The sequence below is a fragment of the Tursiops truncatus genome, chromosome 18 (genome assembly GCF_011762595.2).
Source record: "Tursiops truncatus isolate mTurTru1 chromosome 18, mTurTru1.mat.Y, whole genome shotgun sequence".
Lineage (NCBI taxonomy): Eukaryota > Metazoa > Chordata > Mammalia > Artiodactyla > Delphinidae > Tursiops > Tursiops truncatus.
The window spans coordinates 330,041-353,275 of NC_047051.1; the positions used below are offsets into that span (position 1 = coordinate 330,041).

Consider the following 23,235-nt stretch of genomic DNA (forward strand, 5'->3'; position numbering starts at 1 on the left):
ATCAATTAATCCACTGAGAGAAGAGAGACTTAATGGCTCTTGCTTATGCTTTTAATTAGGTTTAGGTCTCAGTTATCAAGAAGTCACTCTGAAAAAAATACGACTTTACACTATCATCCACCTGTTTTGCCTAAGGAAATGACAGATGTTTCAGTTATGGTTTGTCATATAAATAGTCCTACTGATTTCTATCTTCAGTTGGTAAGTATATAGTGGTCCTTTGAGACAAAGTATTTTTTCAAATTTTAAGTAGAAATTTATAATGGAAGTGAGTGCCCAGTATGAATTGAGAGCAAACCACTATCAACCTTCTGCAAATTTAAGTTTCTTAGTAGCTTAGTAGTTTCTTGTTTTTAAACAAGAAATTCACATGATTCATAGTAAATTGAAGGAAATCTAAATTTATCAGGCAAGTTAGTGAAGTATGGAGGGGAAGGAAAATGAAGGATCCCTAATGTGTAAATGTTTCTTGCTACCTTCTGAAATCTAGAAACCAGGAGAGCACATAGAGCTGGCAAATCAAAATAAAATGATAACACCTGCTTCTGATAATGTATGAGAATTTACTTCTTATTCCTAGGTAATTTTCTGAATTACAATACCAAAATAGATTCAGGTTAAAGGCATTCATAGAAAATTTGGGGTATATGACTGATGGGTCTGTTTTAGATAGCTACCAGCATTAAAGTTTATCTTCATTGATCTCTTTGTGTCCGTGCTTTATGTGTCACACAAAGCAGTATGGCCCTTAGAATGAGTTAATTCCAGTCCATTGCCCATTTTTGAATTGGATTATTTATTTTGCTGTTGTTGGGTTATAGGAGATCTTTATACATTATGGATTATACATTATACATTATATGTATAATGTATAAAGGATGTATGTATAATGTATAATGTATAAAGGATTATACATTAATCCTTTATCAGATATATCATTTTCAGATGTTATCTCTTATTCTGTGGCTTACCTTATCACTCTCTTGATAGCATTCTTTCAAAAAGTTTTTAATTGATAAAGTCCAGTTTATCTACTTTTTCTTTTGTTGCCGGTATTTTGATGTCATATCCAAGAAATCATTGCCAATCTAACATCGTGAAGCTTTTCCCCCCTGTGTTTTCTTCTGTGAGTTTTATAGTTTTAGCTCTTACATTTAGGTCTTTGAGTTATTTTGAGCTAATTTTTATATATGGTGTAAGGGAAAGGTTCATTCTTTCCCATTTGGATATCCAGTTTACCCAGCACTGTTTGTTGAAAAGATGGTCTTTTCTCCATTGTACGGTCTGGGCACTCTTGTCAAAACTCAGTTAACCATATACGTGAATGTTTATTTCTGGGCTCTCTTTTCTATTCCATTGGTCCATCCATCTGTCCTTATGGCAGTAGCACACTGGTTTTTTTGGTTGTTTTTTTTTTTAATTGAAGTATAGTTGATTTACAGTGTGCCAATCTCTGCTGCACTGCAGAGACTCAGTTATATACATATATACATCCTTTTTTTTTTTTTTTTTGCGGTATGCGGGTGTCACCACTGTGGCCTCTCGCGTTGCGGAGCACAGGCTCCGGACGCGCAGGCTCAGCGGCCATGGCTCACGGGCACAGCCGCTCCGCGGCATGTGGGATCTTCCCGGACCGGGGCACGAACCCGTGTCCCCTGCATCGGCAGGCGGACTCTCAACCACTGCGCCACCAGGGAAGCCCTACATTCTTTTTTAATATTCTTTTGCATTATGGTTTATCCCAGGAGATTGAATATTGTTCCCTGTGCTGTACAGTAGGACCTTGTTGTTTATCCACTGTAAATGTAATAGTTTGCATCTACCAACCCCAGACTCACAGTCCATCCCTCTGCCTCTAACCCTCCCCCTTGGCAACCACAAGTGTTTTCTATGTCTGTGAGTCTGTTTTATAGATAGGTTCATTTTTGCCATATTTTAGATTCTACATGTAAGTGATATCATATGGTATTTGTCTTTCTCTTTCTGAATTACTTCACTTAGTATGATAATCTCTTGTTGCATCCATGTTGCTGCAAATGGCATTATTTTGTTCTTTTCTATGGCTGAATAGTATTCCATTGTATATATATACCACATCTTCTTCATCCTTTCATCTTTCGATGGACATTTAGGTTGCTTCCATGTCATGGCTATTGTGAATGGTGTTGCTGTGAACATAGGGGTGCATGTATCTTTTTGAATTATAGTTTTCTCTGGATATATGCCCAGGAGTGGAATTGCTGGATCGTATGGTATATCTCTATTTTTAGTTTTCTAAAACCTCCATACTGTTCTCCATAGTGGCTACACCAATTTACATTCCCACTAACAGTGTAGGAGGGTTCCCTTTTCTCCACAGCCTCTCCAGCGTTTGTTATTTGTAGACTTTTAATATTTTTAATTTTTTTGCTTTTATTTACTTTTTTGGTCATGCCACGTGGCATGCAGGATCTTAGTTCCCCAGCCAGGGATCGGACCTGTGCCCCCTGCAGTGGAAGCACGGAGTCTTAATCACTGGACCATCAGGGAAGTCCCTATAGACTTTTTCTTTTTTTTTTTTTAATGGCTGTGTTGGGTCTTAGTTGCTGCACACAGGCATTCTCTAGTTGTGTCGAGTGGGGGCTACTCTTCGTTGTGGTGTGCAGCCTTCTCATTGCAGTGGCTTCTCTTGTTTCAGAGCATGAGCTCTAGGCACGCGAGCTTCAGTAGTTGTGGCACACGGGCTCAGTAGTTGTGGCGCGTGGGCTTAGTTGCTCCGTGGCATGTGGGATCTTCCTGGACCAGGGCTCGAACCCGTGACCCCTGCATTGACAGGTGGATTCTTAACCACTGCACCACCAGGGAAATCCCCCTATAGACTTTTTTAATGGTGGCCATTCTGACCAGTGTGAGGTGGTACCTCATTGTAGTTTTGATATGCATTTCTCTAATAGTCAGTCATGTGGAACATCTTTTCATGTGCCTACTGACCATCTGTATGTCTTCTTTGGAGAAGTGTCTATTAAGGTCTCCTGCTCATTTTTCAGTTGGGTTTTTTTTTGTTGTTGTTGAGTTGTATGAGCTGTTTATATATTTTGGAGATTAAGCCCTTGTCGGTTGTATCATTTGCAAATATTTTCTCCCATACTGTAGGTTGTCTTTTCGTTTTGTTTATGGTTTTCTTTGCTGTGCAAAAGCTTGTGAGTTTCATCAGGTCCTGTTTGTTTGTTTTTGTTTTAATTTCTATTGCCTTGGGAGCCTGACCTAAGAAAACATTGGTACAGTTTATGTCAGAGAATGTTTTGCCTATGCTCTCTTCTAGGAGTTTTATGGTTTTATGTCTTATAAAAGTCTTCAAGCCATCTCATTTGAGTTTATTTTTTGTGCATGGCGTGAGGGTGTGTTCTAACTTCACTGATTTACATTCAGCTGTCCGACTTTCCCAGCACCACTGCTAAAGAGACTTTTTCCCATTTTATATTCTTGCCTCCTTTTTTTTTTTTTTTTTTTGCGGTACGCGGGCCTCTCACTGTTGTGGCCTCTCCCGTTGTGGAGCACAGGCTCCGGACGCACAGGCTCAGCGGCCATGGCTCACGGGCCCAGCCATTCCGCAGCATGTGGGACCCTCCCAGACCGGGGCACGAACCCGTGTCCCCTGCATCGGCAGGCGGACTCTCAACCACTGCGCCACCAGGGAAGCCCTACTGCATTTTGGCTTACAAAAGATTTCATAGGAACACTCCACTTTCAGATAGCAGGGATACCTGTATTTGTCCTTTTGGCACTGGCTTTTTTCACTTAGCATAATGCCCTATGTTGTAGCATGTGACAGGACTTAACTTCTTTAAGGCTGACTAATATTCCATTGTATGTATATACCACATTTTATTAATTCATTCATCCATTGATGGACATTTGGTTTGCTTCTACCTCTTGACTATTGTGAATGATGCTGCAATGAACATGGGTGTGGAAATACTGTAGCATCATGTTTTGGTTCCCTTCTTATTTCCTTTTGTGTATCTATATATTTATCTATTGTTACCATGGGGATTACATATAACATCCTAAAGTGACAGAGGTTAATACAAATTGTTACCAACTTTAATTGAACAAAACCCTACTCGTGTATAACTCCATTCTCCTTTTATATTATTGATCTCAGAAATAAATCTTTGTACATTGTGTGCTCAATAATGTAGATTTATAATTATTTTTATGCATTTATCTTTTAAATCCTGTAGAAAATAAAAGTGGAATTACAAACTAAAGTTAATAATATTGGCTTTCATATTTGTCCACGTATTTATGTTAACCACAGATCTTTACATTTTAATGTGGCTCTGAGTTACACTCTAGCACCTTTCATTTCCTCCTGAATGACTCCCTTTAGCATTGTTTATAAGACAGGTCTGGTGTTAGTGAACTTCCTCACCTCTTGTTTATCTGTGAATAGCTTATTTCTTCCTGTCTTTTGCAGGATAGTTTTGCTGGATCTGTAATTCTCAGTTGATGCTTTTTTTCTTTCAGCAGTTTAATATTATCTTCTGACCTCCAGGATTTCTGATGAGAAGTCAGATGATAATCTTATTGATGATCCCTTATATATGACAAGTCACTTCTCTCTTGCTGCTTTCACAACTCTCACTTTGTCTTTGGCTGTTGACAGTTTGTTTATCATGCATGTAGTGTGTCTCTCTTTGAATTTATCCTACTTTGCGTTTTTTGAGTATAGTAACTTTCTAGGGCAGCTATAACGAAGTGCCACAGGGAATTGCCTGGCAGTACAGTGGTTAGAACTCTGCGCTTTCACTGCCAGGAGCCAGGTTCAATCTGTGGTCAGGGAACTAAGATCCCACAAGCTGTGTGGCATGCCCACTCCCACCCCCCTCGTGCAAAAAGTGCCATATAGTAGGTAGTTTAAAAAAGCAGAAATTTATTTTCTCACAGTTCTGGAGTCTGCAAGTTCAAGGTCAAGGTGTTGGCAGAGTTGGTTCCTTCTGTGGTCTGGGAGGGTGAGGTCTGTGATCTGTTCCATGTCTCTCCCCTAGATTTGGTGGTTTGCCGGCAGTCTTTAGCACTCATTGGCTTCTGCTGCGTCATCCCAGTCTCTGCTTCCTTCACATGGCACTCTCTCTGTGTACTTGTCTGTCTCAGTTTTTTAATACAGACAACAGTCATGTTGAATTAGGTCCCGCCTAAGACTTTAACTTGATAATACCTATCAAGGTAAAACCCTATCTCCAAATAAGGACACATGCTGAGGTACTGGGGGGGTTAGAACTTCAACATATTTGGGGGGGAGGACACAATTCAACCCATAAGCAGTCCACTTTCTGCTGTATCAAAAATTTCCTCCCCACATGCAATAACCCCATCCCAACATTCCAAAAAATCTTAATCATTCTAGCATCAAATCTAAATCCAGAATCTCATATAAAATCACTGAATCCCTGATTATCTGAATCAGGTATAGGTAAGAATTGTTTAACTCAAGCTGAGGCAGAACTCCTCTCTGTCTCTGAATCTGTGAGACTAGACAGTAAGTCTAAAACCTAGCAGGGAAAATTCCATTAGATTCTTACGGCTTGAGAATAATCCTCATTGGCTGGATGCTCTGTCCTCCAGTCCCACTAGGGTGGTGGCCCTACCCCTTCAGTCATGGCAGCAACCTCACCCATTGGAATTGAGGATTTATCCTAACCCTCTGGAACCCAGGAGGAGGCCCCATCCCTGGAACAGAGGAGGAACCAGCCCTGCCTCTCAGGTCTGTGCCCTCTGGGCCTGAGTAGCAGTTGCAGACACACTAGCCTCTGAATCTCCTTCAGGATCAGTCTTCCCTTTTCTTGAAACATAAGTTCATAACTGAATAGCTCTATCAGCTCACTTCCTGCCTATAGAATCCCACAAGCCCACCGGCCCCCCTTCATTTCCTCTCACCTCTGTCCCCTTCAGTTCACGCTGGCATTGTTTCTGCTGAGACGAATGATTAGATCCACAAGTCGTATACCCATAATCTCTTTTTTTTTTTTTTTTTTTTTTTGCTGTACGTGGGCCTCCCACCACTGCGGCCTCTCCCATTGTGTAGCACAGGCTCCGGACGCGCAGGCTCAGCGGCCATGGCCCACGGGCCCAGCCGCCCAGCGGCATGTGGGATCCTCCCAGACTGGGGCATGAACCCGCATCCCCCGCATCGGCAGGCGGACTCCCAACCACTGTGCCACCGGGGAAGCCCTACCCATAATCTCTTGAGCAGACACTGTCCAGCCATGCCCTTGGTGTTCACTCCAGAGCTTGCTTTCTCATTTTTTGAAATACATATAGGCTGAGAATTTTCTAAATCTTCAGATTCTGCTTCCTTTATGTTTAACAATTTATTCTTCAATTTATGTCTGTCCTCTCACATTTTATTATAAGCAGCAAGGAGAAACCTGGCTGGCACTTTGACACTTTGCTTAGCAGTGTCCTCAGCTAAATATCCAAGTTCAACTTTTCACTCAGTAGAACATAATTCAACCAAGTTCTCTACCACTGTGTAACAAGGATTGCCTTTCCTCCAGTTTTCAGTATCGTATTCCTCATTTCTGTCTGAAATCTCACCAGAAGCACCTTTAACATCCATATTTCTGCCAGTAATCTTTCCAAAGCAATCTGGTTATTTTCATTCAAGTACCGCATAATTCTTCCTTTTCTTTCTATTCATTACCCAATTTCAAAGCTTCTCTCATATGTTAGGTATTTATTACAACAGCACACTACTTTCCTATTCCAAAATCTGTATTCATTTCTTAGGGGTGCCATAAGAAAGTTCCACAAGTTAAGTGGCTTAAACAACATAAATTTATTGTCTCACAATTCTGGAATCTAGAAGTGTGAGATCAAGTTGTTAGTAGTGTTGGTTCCTTCTGAAGGTTGTGAGTGAGAATCTATTCCATGCCTTTTTCCCTAGCTTCTGGTGGTTAGCTGGAAAATTTGGTGTTCAGTGGCTTCTGCCTCACTCCAGTTTCTGCCTTCATCTTTACATGCATTCTCCTGTGTATGTGTCTTTGTGCCCAAATTTACCCCTTTTAATAAGGACACCAATCACATTGGATTAAAGCCTACTTTAACGACCTCATTTTAACTTGATAAATACCGTATCTCCAGATAAGGTCATGTTTTGAGGTTCTGGGGATTACAACTCCAGCATATCTTTTTGGAGGAGACACAAATCAACCCATAATATTGCTTGGATTTGTAGATTTGTGTATTTCATCAAATTTGGGAAGTTTTTGGTCATTATTTCTTCAGATACTCTTTCTGCTCCTTTCTTTCTCTCTTCTCTTTCTGGGACTCCCATAATGCATATATTGGTGTGATTAATATCTGACAAATACTTTGGGCTCTGTTCACTTAATTCTTTCTTCTTTCTGTTCCTCACTATTTCAGTTGTCCTATATTCAAGTTCACTGACTCTTCTGCCTGATCAAATCTGCTATTGAACCCCTCCAGAATATTTTTTGTTTCAGTTATTGTACTTTTCAGCTCCAGAATTTGATTCCTTTTTATAATTACTGTCTCTTTGTTGATACTTTCATTTTAATCCTTTATTGTTTTCCTGGTTTTCTCTAGTTCTTTGTCCATGTTTTCCTTTAGCTCTTTGAGCATATTTAAGACAGTTGTTCTAAAGTCTTTGTCTAGTAAATCCATTATCTGGGCTTCCTAAGGGCTGATTTCTGTCTGTTTATTTTGTTCCTTGGAATGAGCCATGTTTTCCTGTTTCTTTGTATGCCTTCTGATTTCTTGTTGAAAATTGGGCATTGACTATTACAGAACTCTGAAAGATCACCCGCCACACACATCCTGGATTTTTTAAAATTGTTGAAGACTAGTAGTTGGTTTATTTTGAGACTTTTTCAAACTATTCTTACAAATACTATTCCTAGTATGTGATCACTGAAGTCTCTCTGTTCTTTTAGCTCGTGTTCAGCAAATGTTTATGTTGATTTCCTTGAATGTTGAAAGCTTGATTGGGTGTTTGCTTGGGTGCTGTAAGCCTTTGTTTCCCAGAGCTCTAACAAAGTTGGTTCAGATGGTTTCTCATTTTTTCAGTGTTTCTGTGGGGACACAAGAGCTTGGAGCTTCAGAGTCTGCTGTTTTGCTGATGTCATTTCTCTGTTGAATTTTCCAGTGTTCCATTTGGGTAATCTGTTAATGCAAGAATATGAATAATACCTACTTAGAAATAAAGGTTTACAGTCTGTGCATCCAGACCTCCGTCCATTTCCTCCATCACATATAGTGGTCCCCCCTTGTCTGCAGGGGATACAAGACTCCCAGTGGACGCCTGAAACTGTGGGCAGTACTGAACCCTGTATATATGATGTTTTTTCCTATACATGTATACCTAAGATACAGTTTAATTTATAAATTAGGCACAGCAAGAGATTAACAACAATAACCAACAATAAAATAGAACAATTACAACAATGTACTGTGGAAAAAAAAAAAGAAAGGTTTAAAGTGTTGTGAAAATAATTTATATGAAATAACAAAAGATTCAGAAAATTTCCACTTGCATTATTATACCCACAAAAGAGAAAAACTTCATTTTTTGACCATTTGAGATGGATTTTAAAATATTTTTCATCTTAAGAATTGGTATTTGGAAAAATAAACATTCATCCTTGGTTTTGTTTTAGGAGCTGTGTTTTAAGTAGTATAAGAACATCAGGTTTTAAGTAACCAAATAGTCCCATTTAATAAGATAAAGCTCTATTCAATTATGCAGTCATTTCACAAACTCTACTGAAATGATTGATTTATTAAAGAAGATTTATCAATTCACATTAAAACCATTAGATGGATGGCTGATGGGAAATTGGACGTTCATACAATGCCAGAGTAGTACTACATGAATTACTTGGTGACCACAAGGGAAAAACGTAACTGTATAATGAAGGGATGAGAATCACAAGCCCTTTCTGTAGGTGAATCTTAGCATATCCTTAGTGAGTCAGTAATATTGTGTCTTGATTTGTTGCAACTTGACGTATTCTAGCCAAAAGATTTGGCTTGAATCCATCAAACTTGTAGATACAACTCTCAGTTTGGGAGAAATTCCAGGGATAGGCCCTGCTCGGTGGCGGAACAAGATAAATAACAGGATGAAAACATAACCACATAAATCCAGAAGATGGGGCATTCTGCAGAAAAATAGCACACTGTCTTTAATAAGACAGGGTCATTTTAAAAAGAACACTACACTAAATTATAAGACTTATTGAGGTAACCAAATATAACATGTAGTCTTAGATTGGATACTGGGTTTGGTCAGTTAGGGAAATCTAATATGGTCTAGAAGTACTAGTAGGAACACTTACTGAGGCAGAAAAAGTGAGAATTGATAGAAAAATGCAGATTATCGAATTATACGTATGGTATGGTCTCATTTTTGGTACATACAAAAGTATGGAAAGTGTGCTTAGAAAAAGATCTAGGAGCGGGAGTTCCCTGGTGGTCCAGTGATTAGGACTCAGCACTTTCACTGCTCTGGGCCTGGGTTCAGTCCCCGATCAGGGAACTAAGATCCTGCAAGCTGCACAGCGCAGCCAAAAAAAAAGAAAAATACCTAGAAGCATATACGTTTTAGATATCTGGAAAAATGTGATTTTTAAAAATTTTGTTATGTTTATATATGCTAATTTTATATACTACTTCTGTAACAAAATATTTCAGATATAAATTACATGACAGCTTATATCTAATTCAGTTCTAATATTTCATAATTTTATGAGCAGTGCCTATAAACATGCAACACTTAAATTTTAAGTTTCTATGAAACTACAGTGCTTTAATCCCTGCTTTAACTCTGTTTCTTAGATAAAGAGCCTGGATTTTTTATTTGTATTAAAGGCAATTGAGGAATTCTATAAAAATGAAGATGCAGAAAATCTTGAAATCCTCTGTCCAGTTCAAGATCAAGCCTGTGTAGCTAAATTTGAAGATGGAGTTTGGTACCGAGCAAAAGTTATTGGTAGGAAATTGCACACTATTTCCTCAGGGAAGTGTTATGCTTAAAAATTGATACCATTTGAGTCAGTACAAATTAAATCATGGAAGTGATATTATTTGATCTTACAGTTTTGCTCTTTAGAAAGCTAGCAATAGTGTTGATAGATGAACCTCTGGCTCCTTAGATTTCATTCGATTTGACTAGGACTTCACCATTTTTTTTTTTTTTTCCTAACATTGCCTTATTGAGAAAGTTAAATAGTGGTAAATGACACATACTTCACTCTTCTCCAAAAAGACAAATACTTTTTGTTATTTATCTGTGTTGTTTCTTCTAAATAATATAATACTTTGTAGGTACTTCAGTCTTAGGTATTAATTATGTTATATGAATTTTAGATCTCTTGTAGCTCTTTTGTCCCCTCTCTCCCCCCACATAGTTATTGATATATCAAAATTTTTAGTTATATTCTTATTCTATGCAGGTATTTTCAGTGCTACTCCATAAAGTATAGTTTAATTCTGAGTTAATAATTGCATCAGTTTTTCACTCCATTTTCTTTCAGTGGGTTGTGGCCAAAAGGTTCATTTCTCCCGTAAGATGGCTCTCATAGCACTTAGTTGTCTTTAACTTCATTCGAAACAATCGTATTGTTTGTTGTATTGTGACAGCTGTCGTATCAGCGTGCATTTAAAAAGAAACATCAAAATTGGTGAAATTTGTGTAGCCATTTTAATTTTGAAGATGGAAGAGAAAAACAACATTTTTAGCATATTATGCTTTATTATTTCAAGAAAGGTAAAAACGCGACTGAAACGCAAAAAAAGATTTGTGCAGTGTATGGAGAAGGTGCAGTGACTGATAGAACGTGTCAAAAGTGGTTTGCGAAGTTTCATGCTGGAGATTTCTTTCTGGACGATGCTCCACTGTCAGGTAGACCAGTTGAAGTTGATATCGATCAAATAGAGACATTAATTGAGAACAGTCAATGTCATACCATGCTGGAGATGCTTTTGAGTAGCTGACATACTCAAAACATCCAAATCAAGGGTTGAAAATCATTTGCACCAGCTTGGTTACGTTCATCGCTTTGATGTTTGGGTTCCACGTTAGTTAAGCGAAAAAAACCTTCTTGACTGTATTTCCTCATGCGATTCTCCACTGAAACGTAACAAAAACATTCCATTTTTAAAACAAATTGTGACGGAGGATGAAAAGTGGTTACTGTACAATAATGTGGAACGGAAGAGATCGTGGGGCAAGCAAAATGAACCACCACCAACCACACCAAAGGCCAGTCTTCATCCAAAGAAGGTGATGTCGCGTATATAGTGGGATTGGAAGGGAATCCTCTTATCATGAGCTCCTTCCGGAAAACCAAACGATTAATTCCAACAAGTACTGCTCCCAATTAGACCAACTGAAAGCAGCACTCGACGAAAAGCGTCCAGAATTAGTCAACGGAAAACACATACTCTGGGCTTCCCTGGTGGCGCGGTGGTTGAGAGTCCGCCTGCCAATGCAGGGGACACGGGTTCGTGCTCCGGTCCGGGAAGGTCCCACATGCCACGGAGCGGCTGGGCCCTTGAGCCATGGCCGCTGAGCCTGCGTGTCCGGAGCCTGTGCTCCGCAACAGGAGAGGCCACAACAGTGAGAGGCCCGCGTACTGCCAAGAAAAAAAAAGAAAGAAAACACATACTCTTCCATCAGGGTAACACAAGACTGCATGTTTCTTTGATGACCAGGCAAAAACTGTTACAGCTTGGCTGGGAAGTTCTGATTCATCCGCTGTATTCACCAGACATTACACCTTGAGATTTCCATTTATTTCGGTCTTCACAAAATTCTCTTAATGGAAAAAATTTCCATCTCCTGGAAGACTGTAAAAGGCACCTGGAACAGTTCTTTGTTCAAAAAGATAAGTTTTGGGAAGATCAAATTATGAAGTTGCCTGAAAAATGGCAGAAGGTAGTGGAACAAAAAGGGTGAATATGTTGTTCAATGAAGTGCTTGGTGAAAATGAAAAATGTGTCTTTTATTTTTACTTTAAAAACCGAAAGAACTTTTTGGCCAGTAACCTATGGCTACATTTTCCTAATAGTTTAAAACAATTTTCCACATGATTAGACTTTTCAGATAATGCTGGTTTGATTTTTTTTTTTTTTTTCGTAACAGTGAAAACATCCTGTTATTTGCTCCAATTAGACTGCTTGTCCCCTAGGCTTGTTATTTTGGGAGTTTATTTCACTTGTTTTCCTAAGTTGGATTGCTTGTTTTCTGGATCTCATTTACCTTTTCGGTTTACTCCCATATTTTGGTGGAGCATTTTCCTCAGAGAGAATAAATGGAAGGGAACTTTTGAGACCTTCCATGTCTCCCGATTCTACTCACACATGATTGATAATTTGGGGAAAACTGTTCTTTTAAGTCCCATATCCATTTGTTTGTTTTTGTTTAAAACCGCATCTGCATTCAGAGACTTGAGGAATGGTAAGAATCTAATGGTGTCGTTACACTTGAGATTATCTTTCTTGCATGAGGATTCCAGTGGAAACAGGGCAAGGTCCCCTCACCTCTTTACCTTACTCTTAGGGTACACACGACTTCTCAGGTACCTGAGCTGCTTGAGTGCCATCTCGAGCAGTGCCAGTATTGTTACATCTGCTTTCACTTCTACCAAGGGGCAGAGAATGCCCAAACTTTTTCCATTTTGAAATTACATGTACTGTATTAGTTTTTAAATTTGAAAGTAATGGCAACAAGTTTTGTAGCATTGTACATACGTGTGCTTAGGGGACTAAAGTCAGTCATATTTCATATTCTGAGTATTTACAAAAAGGTCAGTTTATGGTAGATCTTTATTCAAACTTTGATGTGTTCAAACCTTCCAGAGGTTTCTTTGGTATCCTTTAAAATATGAAAACTAGTTTCACATAGAGGTCTGTTTCTGCTCATTTTTCACAATATCCCCAGATAATTTTTTTAAATTTCACAATTAGATATTATACAAATGAACCTGTGTCTTGATCATTAAGTGTTTTGCCTTGTTTGATTACCTATGTTGACTAACAAACATTAAGTGCTTCTTTTATGCTTGGTTCTTTGCAGAGTATTTTAAATAGGTGAGTCCTCAAAAAGAGTCTTAATAAGATTTGATTCTATTGGTACACCCACTTTACAGGTGAAATAATGAGGCCTACAGAGAAAAAGTAACTTGCTCAGGGTAGTATCTTAGAGATATTAATTAGCGTTCTCAGAGTCACATGTCATTTAAGTGTCTAACTCCAAACCTAATTCTTAACTTTTAGGACATAACACCTAGCATTTGATGGCTGTTTTGTTATCCTGATTTTGTTTGTCCTTTAGATATCTTTTTTATTTTTTTTATTTTTGCGGTACGCGGGCCTCTCACTGTTGTGGCCTCTCCCATTGCGGAGCACAGGCTCCGGACGCGCAGGCTCAGCGGCCATGGCTCACGGGCCCAGCCGCTCCGCGGCCTGTGGGATCTTCCTGGACCGGAGCACGAACCCGTGTCCCCTGCATTGGCAGACGGACTCTCAACTACTGCGCCACCAGGGTAGCCCTAGATATCTTTAAATTGTTAGTTTCTCATTCACCGAGTCTGAACAGCTGTGCATTATGGTTGATTTTGTGAAGTTCACATATTAGAAATGTTTTCTACATTAAAATAATATTAAGTTTGTATGTTGAACATAAAAGTGTTCGAATCTAGTTGATTGTAGATCAGTCTTAATCTTGCTAGATAATTCTTTTTTTCCCCAAGTTTGTGATTTCCAATTTCATAATTTTTGAAGGATTGCCTGGACATCGTGAAGTTGAAGTTAAATATGTGGATTTTGGCAATACAGCAAAAATAACACTTAAAGAAATGCGTAAAATAAAGGATGAGTTTCTGAATCCTGCAGAGAAGGTAATCTACTCATTATAAATCATAGGGTTAGAATATTAGCACAAATATGCAAGTATTTTTAGAAGTTATTTTCACTGTAGAAATGTTCTTTTAACTTCACTTTTTCTGTAAATAATTTCTGATTCATAGGCTATAGAAAAGAGTCTCTATAGTTACTGTTTAAAAAATAATATGTATCTTAACAAATAAACATTAATTCTAAATGTGTATATATTTGTGTCTTTATAAGTACTTACTGGTGTGCAGCTTTTAGTGTTATTTTGAAATATCTGTATAAGGTAGTAAGAATATGATATATTATGTGAAAAAAACTGATTACAGAAATGATTTTACTGTGATCCCATTTATGTTTAAGTATATATAATGTGTGCCAGAGAAAGAGAGAAGTCTGGAAGAATAAGTATCAATAAAAAACTTATCATTATCTTGGAATCCTAGTCCCCAGAGATAAGTTTAAGGAGGTTTATTTCCTAATTCATATACTCCTAGTATTTGAATTGTTATTAAGCAGTATTTTTCATTTAAAAATGGGTAAAATGATACAGGAAAAATTTGAAAATACGGATGAGTAAAATGAGGGGGGAATCACTCAGAATTATTCAATATTTTTGATATATATACTTGTAAGATACATTTTCTGTGTTTTTAAGAATTATGGGATTAGGGCTTCCCTGGTGGCGCAGTGGTTGAGAGTCCGCCTGCCGATGCAGGGGACACAGGTTCATGCCCTGGTCTGGGAAGATCCCACATGCTGCGGAGCGGCTGGGCCCATGAGCCATGGCCGCTGAGCCTGCGCGTCCAGAGCCTGTGCTCTGCAACGGGAGAGGCCACAGCAGTGAGAGGCCCGCGTATGGCAAAAAAAAAAAAAAAATTATGGGATTAGACTATATATAGTCCTATAACTTGATTTTTCATTTAACAGTGTATCATAATTCTTTCAGTGGATGCTTATTTTTCCACTGTCTGAGTATACAATAATTCATTCAACAAAATACTCTGTTTTTTTGTTGTTTGTTTCATTTTTGGTTTGGATTTTTTTTAATAGGTTATTACGGATTTTATTTTTTAATTGATGTACATTATGTATGTTGCAAGTGTACAATATAGTGATTCATGATTTTTTAAAGTTATACTCCATTTATAGTTATTGTAAAATATTGACTATATTCCCTGTGCTGTATAATATATCCTTGTAGCTTATTTTATACATAATAGTTTGTACCTCTTAATCCCATACTCTGTTGATTAACTGTTTGCATTTATAAAAGTACTGTTAGAGACATCTTTGGACATTTATTTGTTTTCTAAATATGTATTAAATTCAAATGCAAAATTTAGTTTTGTACACATTTAACACTTTATTTTAATTCTAAAATAACTGTAAGTTAAGTTTACTTTCTTAATGGTGCAATTTTGTTTGACACAGGCAATTAAATGTAAGCTGGCCTATATTGAACCATGTAAAGGGACACTGCAGTGGTCAAAAAAAGCTACAGAAAAATTTCAAGAAAAGACTCAAGATAAGTTTATGACATGTTCAGTCATTAGTAAGCTATTTCCATTTTTATTTGTTGCTGTATGATCATAATTTTAAATAAGACTAACATTATGATATAACATTTGTCAGATCATATAATAAATTCAATGTGTCATCAGTATGAGTAGTGAGAGAGAACATTTATTGAGAACTGGGGACAATGGAATAATATCTTCTGCAGGCTCTAGAGCCTAAAATCAGTACATGAGGCAAAAATTTCCATTAAAGATCAAGTCACCCTCAGCATGGCCCTTTGAAAGCCGTAAAGCAAGGAGTTAGCTTCTCTTGTTTCTCTTTGCTTTTGTCCTGGGTCTCTGTCCCTCATCTTGGAGTGATGGATGCTAAGGTATAATTTGCAAGAAAGTGAGGGGAGATGGGACATAACTGGTAAATAGGTTTTTTTGTTTTTGTTTCATTCTACTTGAGGAAGTTTAAGTATAGGCTCTCGGCATATTTTGAAAAAAAGTTGCTTCTTTTTTGGAACAGTTTGGGTCTGAGATACACAGGCTGAGCGCTAGCCCACAGTTTGGTAACCCAGCAAGTTTAATGGCAAAATCTGATCTGAATTTACATGAAGATACAATGCTATATGTTGTATTGATCTTCTTTACAGTGAGATATATTCCACTTCAGGATAGTCATGTTCGCTTCTGAGCTGCTGCCTCAGAATTGCTGTGGGTATTACAAAATAAGCAATATATGTTCTATATAGCTTTTCTCAATTTGAAGAATTCTGAAACATGTCTGGCCCCAAGGGATTTGGATGGGGGATTTGAAAGTTGTTATTATCTGGGATTTTGATCTTTTCCAAAGCTGTGACCAACGTGGCTGTGTTGGTCTTAACAAGTACTAGTGCAGGATACACATGAGCATGTTTACTTAGGGTTGACTTAAGGGACTTCAAAAGGTACTTTTTACTGTATCCATTTTTTTTATTTTCATCATACTCCCATCTAGTAAACCCAAAATACCATGAGATTATTAGCCTGTTTTACAAGGGAATTGAAGCTTAAAGATCAATTGCTCAAGGCCACATAACCTAGAAATGATTGCATATTTGTGTTAATTTATTCACTTTAACATAAGACATTGTTCTGACGTAGTAGCTCTGTTGAAGAGGAATATGATGGTAGAAATTGTACCCTTAGTCTATAGAATTTTTATGTCTGGATTCTCTGATATAAACAGTAAGTTAAGGGCCTCTTAGTCTTGAGTAATCTCCACTGATTTTGAGCTGACTTTAATGTGCTTTAATTCTGCTTCTCAGCTTTCCTTTTGGTATTTTATTCTGTTGGTTTTTAGCTCTCCCTTTAACGTCTCCTCCCGAGGTTAACCCATGAAGACAAGACCTCCTGGGTTTCTCTCTTGACTCCCCCTTTTTCATTCTCAATTACTTGTTATACCAATAATATCTAAACACAAGTTGTAGTGTATCTTAACCTAGATAATTTGATTTAAGGAATGCCAGAAGGCCCCACCAGACCTAAAACATCTTTCCCCATTAACCTGCACAGTGATGAGATTAGTATACATTGTTACCTTACAAAGCAAGAGACATTTAAATTTTAATTAGGAGCAGAGCAGGGAAGATGGTGAAGGTACAGCACCATGGGAAGCTGGCCCTGTGGAATAAAGAACTTGTGCATGGGCAGTATGAAATCAAAGCACTAAAGGGAACACAAAAGATGGAAAGTGAGGAGATTAGAGTTTACTGAGGCTCAGAGTTGCTTAGCTTTTTGTTTCTAGATAATTTATCTAGCTTTTTGTTTCTAGATAATTTATCTGTTAAAAAAGTAGTGAAGAATGATTTTTAAGCTCTTGAAAAATAGCTTTCTAACATGTATTCTTACAACTAGGTAATATAGGATGTTACTGCTGGTAATGAGTTATCTTTTTATTTGGAATCATCATTCTCTTAGCACCTGCCAGCTACTATTGTATAGAAGTATAGGCATAAACCGATCTCAGTGCATAGAACTGTGTGTTTCCTAAAGAAATTCCTCTGTCGTTTATTCAAATGCATATTGAGCAGGTTCTCTATGCTATGTACTATAAATAAGTAAATAGGCACACGAGGTGTAACTTTACCCTCAGCTAACTCCCAGTTTAGATTAAGAAATAGACCTAATGGTTTGTCCTAAAAACAGAAGGACGGGGAAAAATTCCACTTAATGCTCTGGGTTGAGTTTTTGTTGTTTTAAACTTTGTGCTGCTTTTTTTTGTTGTTGTTGTTTGGTGCCATTCTTATAAAAGCTGTAAAACTTTGCAAATAAGCACTGGCCTGAATTAACTTTCATTCATTTCTTTTGTCCTCTGGAATTTGGCAGAATCCAATAAAACAGTTTAAAAACACAACAGAATGCTGCTTCAATAAGTATATGTCACTATGTTTTTTCTGGATCTAAAAGCTTTAAGCTGCTTTCGGTTCATTATGGAACAGTACACAATAACCTAAAATGAAAATTTTATTAACATTGGCAGTTCTTTTATGTGTGAAAAATGCTACTTTTACCCCTAGAGAGAGACTGACGTTATGCAAAATGAAGGAAATTAAGTTCTCGGGTTTTTAAAAATTGCTCTTTAGTATATTTTGGGACATATTTGTTTCTTTCCCCAAACTAGTCTTAATGGTTTTACAGAAATTCTGGAAGACAATGTGCTCTTAGTTGAGCTTTTCGATTTTCATGGTGCTCCTGGAATGACTCCTACCAGTATTAATGACCAGCTAGTTAAAGAGGGCCTAGCATCTTATGAAGTAGGGTAAGTGGACCTGTAAACTTTTATTTTTACTTCATATGTAACACTTCACAAGAAGGGAAACTGGCATATCATTCCCCATTGATTATCTGCTTAGGCTATAGACTTGGGAGCTTTTCCCTGTTAATGGGTCAGTAAAAAGAGAAGGAAAAATAATTGGAGTCTTTAGTCTAGTGGGAATAGAGTGGCTTTTTCCTTCATCTGTAAGGGATTCTACAACAACAAGAATGGCTCCTGGAGATGGAGGGTGCTTCTAAGAAAAGGAGACTGGCGTCTTATTCTAGGTGGGGTGTCTGCTTAGGTGCCTCTTGAACCTTTGTGAAGAGGATCAGGAAGAGAAACGGCAGGGTCGAGCGTGAGCATCGTGGCAGAGAAGCCCATGTTCTCACCTGGAGACATGTGGATCTTTCCTGCGCTCAGGTAGATACTTTCAGAGAGACCCAGGCTTGAGCTATTGTGCTGAGACCCAGGCCAGGCCAGTGGTTGAGGTGACCCCGGAATCAGAAGAGCAGAGCGGTGCTAGGGAGGGTAGGAGGGTGTGAAGTCAAGACACAGCAGTTCTTCCACAATAGTGACTTGTGCATTGGGGTTGGCCCCTGAGGGGTCTTCTGAAGAACTCCCTCGCACAGCCATTAAGAAAGCCAATATTTGATAACACCCACACGTGATGCCTGCCAGGGGAAGCCAGAGGAGCAGTGAGGAGACACCCAGCAGAGGCCTGCAGTGACGTGCTCAGCGTGTGGTCTGGCTCTCCCCCCACCTCGCCCCTAACAAGGGAGGAACGGAACTAGTAGCAGAAGAGAGGGCCTGCCCTTTTTCACTATAGGTCCTAAGCGAGGGAGGGAAGGAAAGGAGAGGAAACATTCAAATGTATTGGACTGAGTTTTCTTTTTTTTTTTAAGTAGGGTTATTGAGATATATAACATATACAATAAGAAATTCACCCTTTTTAGGTACAGTTATGAGTTTTGATAAATACATATAGTCATGCAACCATCATCACAGTCAAGATGCAGACTGTTTCCATCACCCCTCAGAGTTCCCTCTGGTGCCTTCATGTAGTCAGTCTCCTTCCGCCACACCCGGTCCTTGGCAGCTCCTGATCGAATTTCTGTCTCCATAATTCTGACTATTCCACAACTTCATATAAATGGAGTCATATAACATTTTGCCTTTTTGTGTCTGGCTTTTAAAACATTGTTGCTTATTGTTATTGAAATATGAAAGTTGTTTATACATTCTAGATACAAGCCTTTCATTAGGCATGTGCTTTGCAAATATTTTCTTCCAATCTGACTTCCTAAAGTGTCCTGCAAAGAGCAGAAGGGGGACTTCCTTGGTGGCGCAGTGAGTGGTTAAGAATCCGCCTGCCAGTGCAGGGGACACGGGTTCGATCCCTAGTCTGGGAAGATCCCCCATGCCGCGGAGCAACAAATGCCGTGCGCCACAACTACTGAGCCTGCGTGCCTAGAGCCTGTGCTCTGCAACAAGAGAAGCCACCGCAGTGAGAAGCCTGCGCACCACCACGAAGAATAGCCCCCGCTCGCCGCAACTAGAGAAAGCCCACACGCAGCAATGGAGACCCAACGCAGCCAAAAATAAATAAATAAATTTATTTATTTAAAAAAAGAAAAGCAGAAGGTTCTGGTTTTGAAGTTCAGTTTGACAATGTTTTTTCTTTTATAATTCAGGTGCTTGTGTTTAGGTAAGAAATCTTTGCCTAACCCCAGGTCATAAAGGTTTTCTCCTGTGTATTCTATAGTTTTATGTTTCACATTCAGGTCTGTCACCCTTTTTATTTTGTTAGATAGGCTTTGTTTTCTGTAGCAGTGTTGGGTTCAGAACGTGGAGCGGAAGGCACAGAGTTCCCGTACACTTCCTACCCCACGCAGGCACAGCCTCCCCACCATCATCACCCCCTAACGTGTTGTGTTCGCTGGTATCAGTGAGACTGTATGGACGTGTCATAATCATCAAAGTCCATGGTTTATATTAGTGTGTATTCTGTGGGGTTTAACATATATAATGACTTGAATCCACCATTATAGTATCATACAGAGTATTTTCACTGTCCTAAAACTCTGTGAGAGCCTGTTCATCCTTCCCTCCCCTCTAGTTTCTGGCAAGCACTGATCTTTTTACTGTCTCCGTAGTTTTGTCTTTTCCACATTGGAATCATACAGTCTGTAGCCTTCTCAGATCGGCATCTTTCACTTAGTAATATGCACTTAAGGTTCCTCTGTGTCTTTTTCTGGCTTGACAGCTCATTGCTTTTTAGCACTGAATAATATTCCATTGTCTAGTTGCACCACAGTTTATTTATCCATTCACCTACTGAAGGACATCTTGGTTGCTTCTAAGTTTTGGCAATTATGACTAAAGCTGCTGTAGAGATTGCGTGCAGGTTTTTGTGTGGACATAAGTTTTCAACTCCTTTGGGTAAATATCAAGTAGCACAATTGCTGGATCCTATGATAAGAGTATGTTTAGTTTTATAAGAAACCGCCAAACTGTCTTCCACAGTAACTTCAGTGTGCGTTCCCACCAGCAGTGAGTGAGGGTTCCTGCTGCTCCACATCCTCGCCAGCATTCGGTGCTGTCGGTGTTCTCGATTCTGGTGGCTCTAGTAGATGTGTAGTGGTTTGGTTTAATTTGCATTTGCATAATTCTTACCTCACACTGTACACAAAGGCTAGCTCAAATGGATTATACTCTTAAAATTAAGAGCTAAAGTAAATTTCCAGAAGAAAAAAGGAAATCTTCAGTACAGTGGATTGAGCAAAGATATCTAAGATAAGACACCAAAAGCATAGTCCATAAAAGAAAAGAAATGATAAGTTTGTCCTCATCGTATTTAAAACACGTACATTTCAAAAGACACTATTAAGTAAGTGAAAGACAAACAACAGACCGGGAGAAAATACTTGCAGAACGTATCCTATAAAGGACTTGTTTTTGGAATTCCTAGAACTCTTAAAACTCAATAAGAAGACAGTCCAACCAAAGAAAATGGATAAAATATATGAACAGACATTTACCAGAGAAGATATACAATTGGCTAATCGGTACATGAAAGATGCTCAATGTCATTAATCATCAGGGAAATGCAGATTAAAGCCATAATGAGGTACCATTTCTCCCCCACTAGAACAGCTGTTATACATAAGACAGACAATTACAGATGCTGGTGAGGACGTGGAGTAACCCTCATTACTGGGGGACGCAGAACAGCGTGTAGCTCTTTGGAAAATGGCTTGTGGATGTCTCAAAATTTAAACATAAAAGTACCATAAAACCTAGCAGTTCCTCTCCTAGGTATCTACCCAGGAGAAATGAAAACATATGTCCATACACAAACTTGCAAGCAGTTGTTCATAGCAGCACTATTCATATTCTAGCCAAAAATTGGAAACAATGTAAATATCCAGTGACTGGTGAATAGACAGAACACAGTATATTCCTACAGTGGCATATTGTTCAGCCATAAAAAGAAGCAAACTGACACATCTACTTCATGGATAAACCTCAGAAATTTTTAAAAAATATTTCTTTATTTGGCTGTGCCGGGTCTTAGTTGCAGCACGTGGGATCTTCTTTGCGGCATGTGGCATCTAGTTCCCTGACTAGGGATCAAACCCAGCCCCCCGGAACTGGGAGCACAGAATCTTAACCATTGGACCACCAGGGAAGTCCCTAAACCTCAGAAATTTTAATCTAGGTAAAAGAAGCCAGAAACAGGAGATTACTAATTGTATGATATGTCCAGAAAAGGCAAACCAGTAGATGCGGAAAGTAGATTAGGGGTTGCCTGGGGCTAGAAGTGGGCACAAGGATTAAGGGTAAATGGACGTGGGGGATCTTACGGGGGTGTATGTGTGAAAATGTTCTAAAACTGATCGATGCTGGTGGTTATACCATTTGGTAAAGTTACTGTCATACACTTGAAATGAGTGAACTTTTTGACATCTAAGATACACTTCAGTAAACTTTTTTTTTTTTTTAAATAGCCCATTAGCTAATAGTCCTTATTGTTCAGTTACATAAGCGAGAAATATTTACAGGCTGACTTGTTATGCTATACTCAGTGGTGAGTAAGGTTGGTTTGTAGTAGGAAAGGAGATGGTCAGTCTGACCTTTCAGTGCGATAAGAGCTGTGCAAAGGGTAATTACGGTGCTGTGGGGGAATCCTGGAGGGCTCACCAGTGGAGCTCTCACTTAAGCTGAATTCTTTAATACAACCAGGAGTGAAGGCCTGCATTCAGGGAGAATATGTGTGTTTATGTATTGTTAGTATAGTCACACAGCTAACGGACAGAAAAAAAAGGTACTAGTGGCTGGTATGGCAGGAGAAACGCAGAGACTAGATAATTGAGGAACCTCAGTCACTGAGAAGTAAATTACAGTACTTTTCAAACACTTGAATGTGTTTGCAGTTTATCCCTTGAAGAAAGGGGAGCTATTGAAGGATTTTAAACAGAGGACTGAGAGATTTGCATTTTAGAAAGCTGTGTCTGATGGCAAGTTTTCAAAGAACACCTGGAGATGGAAAATGGCTAGATCGTGAAACATAAAGGGGGTGAGCATCACAAGACCCTGCTGCTCATTGTAGGTGAGAAAGAGGAGGGAGTTGAGGTTGACTCAGGATCACTGACCTGACCACCAGTGACTGGTGACACTGTTCCCTGAGAACAGAGCACAGGTTTGTGGGGAGAGTGAAGGCAGCACCCGCTCTGGGTGTATTGGCGTGAGGTCCTGTGGCTAAGAAAGCAGAGGGAGAATCTCCAGGCAGCAAAAGCATTGTGCAGCGGTCGGGAGCTGTGGGCCATGCCCTCAGCCGTGGGACCGCAGGAGTCGCGTGGTGAGAGTGAGGAGCGGGTGCTGCAGCGGCTAAGGAAGGGGGGTGAGGGGAGAGGCAGCCATGTCTGCTCACCCTTGGTGCTCAGGCTTGTGCCCGGCAAGGGCAACTCCAGGTCTCCTGGGTCAGCCTGAAGTTTGTACCATTTGGGAGACCCCATTTTGAGAAAAAGAATGCAAAAT

At 39.1% G+C, this 23,235-nt stretch overlaps 1 protein-coding gene across 1 annotated transcript in view; it reads left to right on the forward strand.

Annotated features, from left to right (window-relative positions):
* Positions 1 to 23,235, forward strand: part of LOC101330707 (RING finger protein 17) — a 108,397-nt gene that overhangs the window by 40,592 nt on the left and 44,570 nt on the right. Inside the window, exons 16-20 of the mRNA XM_073794899.1 lie at positions 60 to 201; positions 9,841 to 9,994; positions 13,789 to 13,904; positions 15,331 to 15,451; positions 18,081 to 18,201. Coding sequence (XP_073651000.1) covers positions 60 to 201; positions 9,841 to 9,994; positions 13,789 to 13,904; positions 15,331 to 15,451; positions 18,081 to 18,201 — 654 coding nt within the window. The remainder of the gene's footprint in view (positions 1 to 59; positions 202 to 9,840; positions 9,995 to 13,788; positions 13,905 to 15,330; positions 15,452 to 18,080; positions 18,202 to 23,235) is intronic.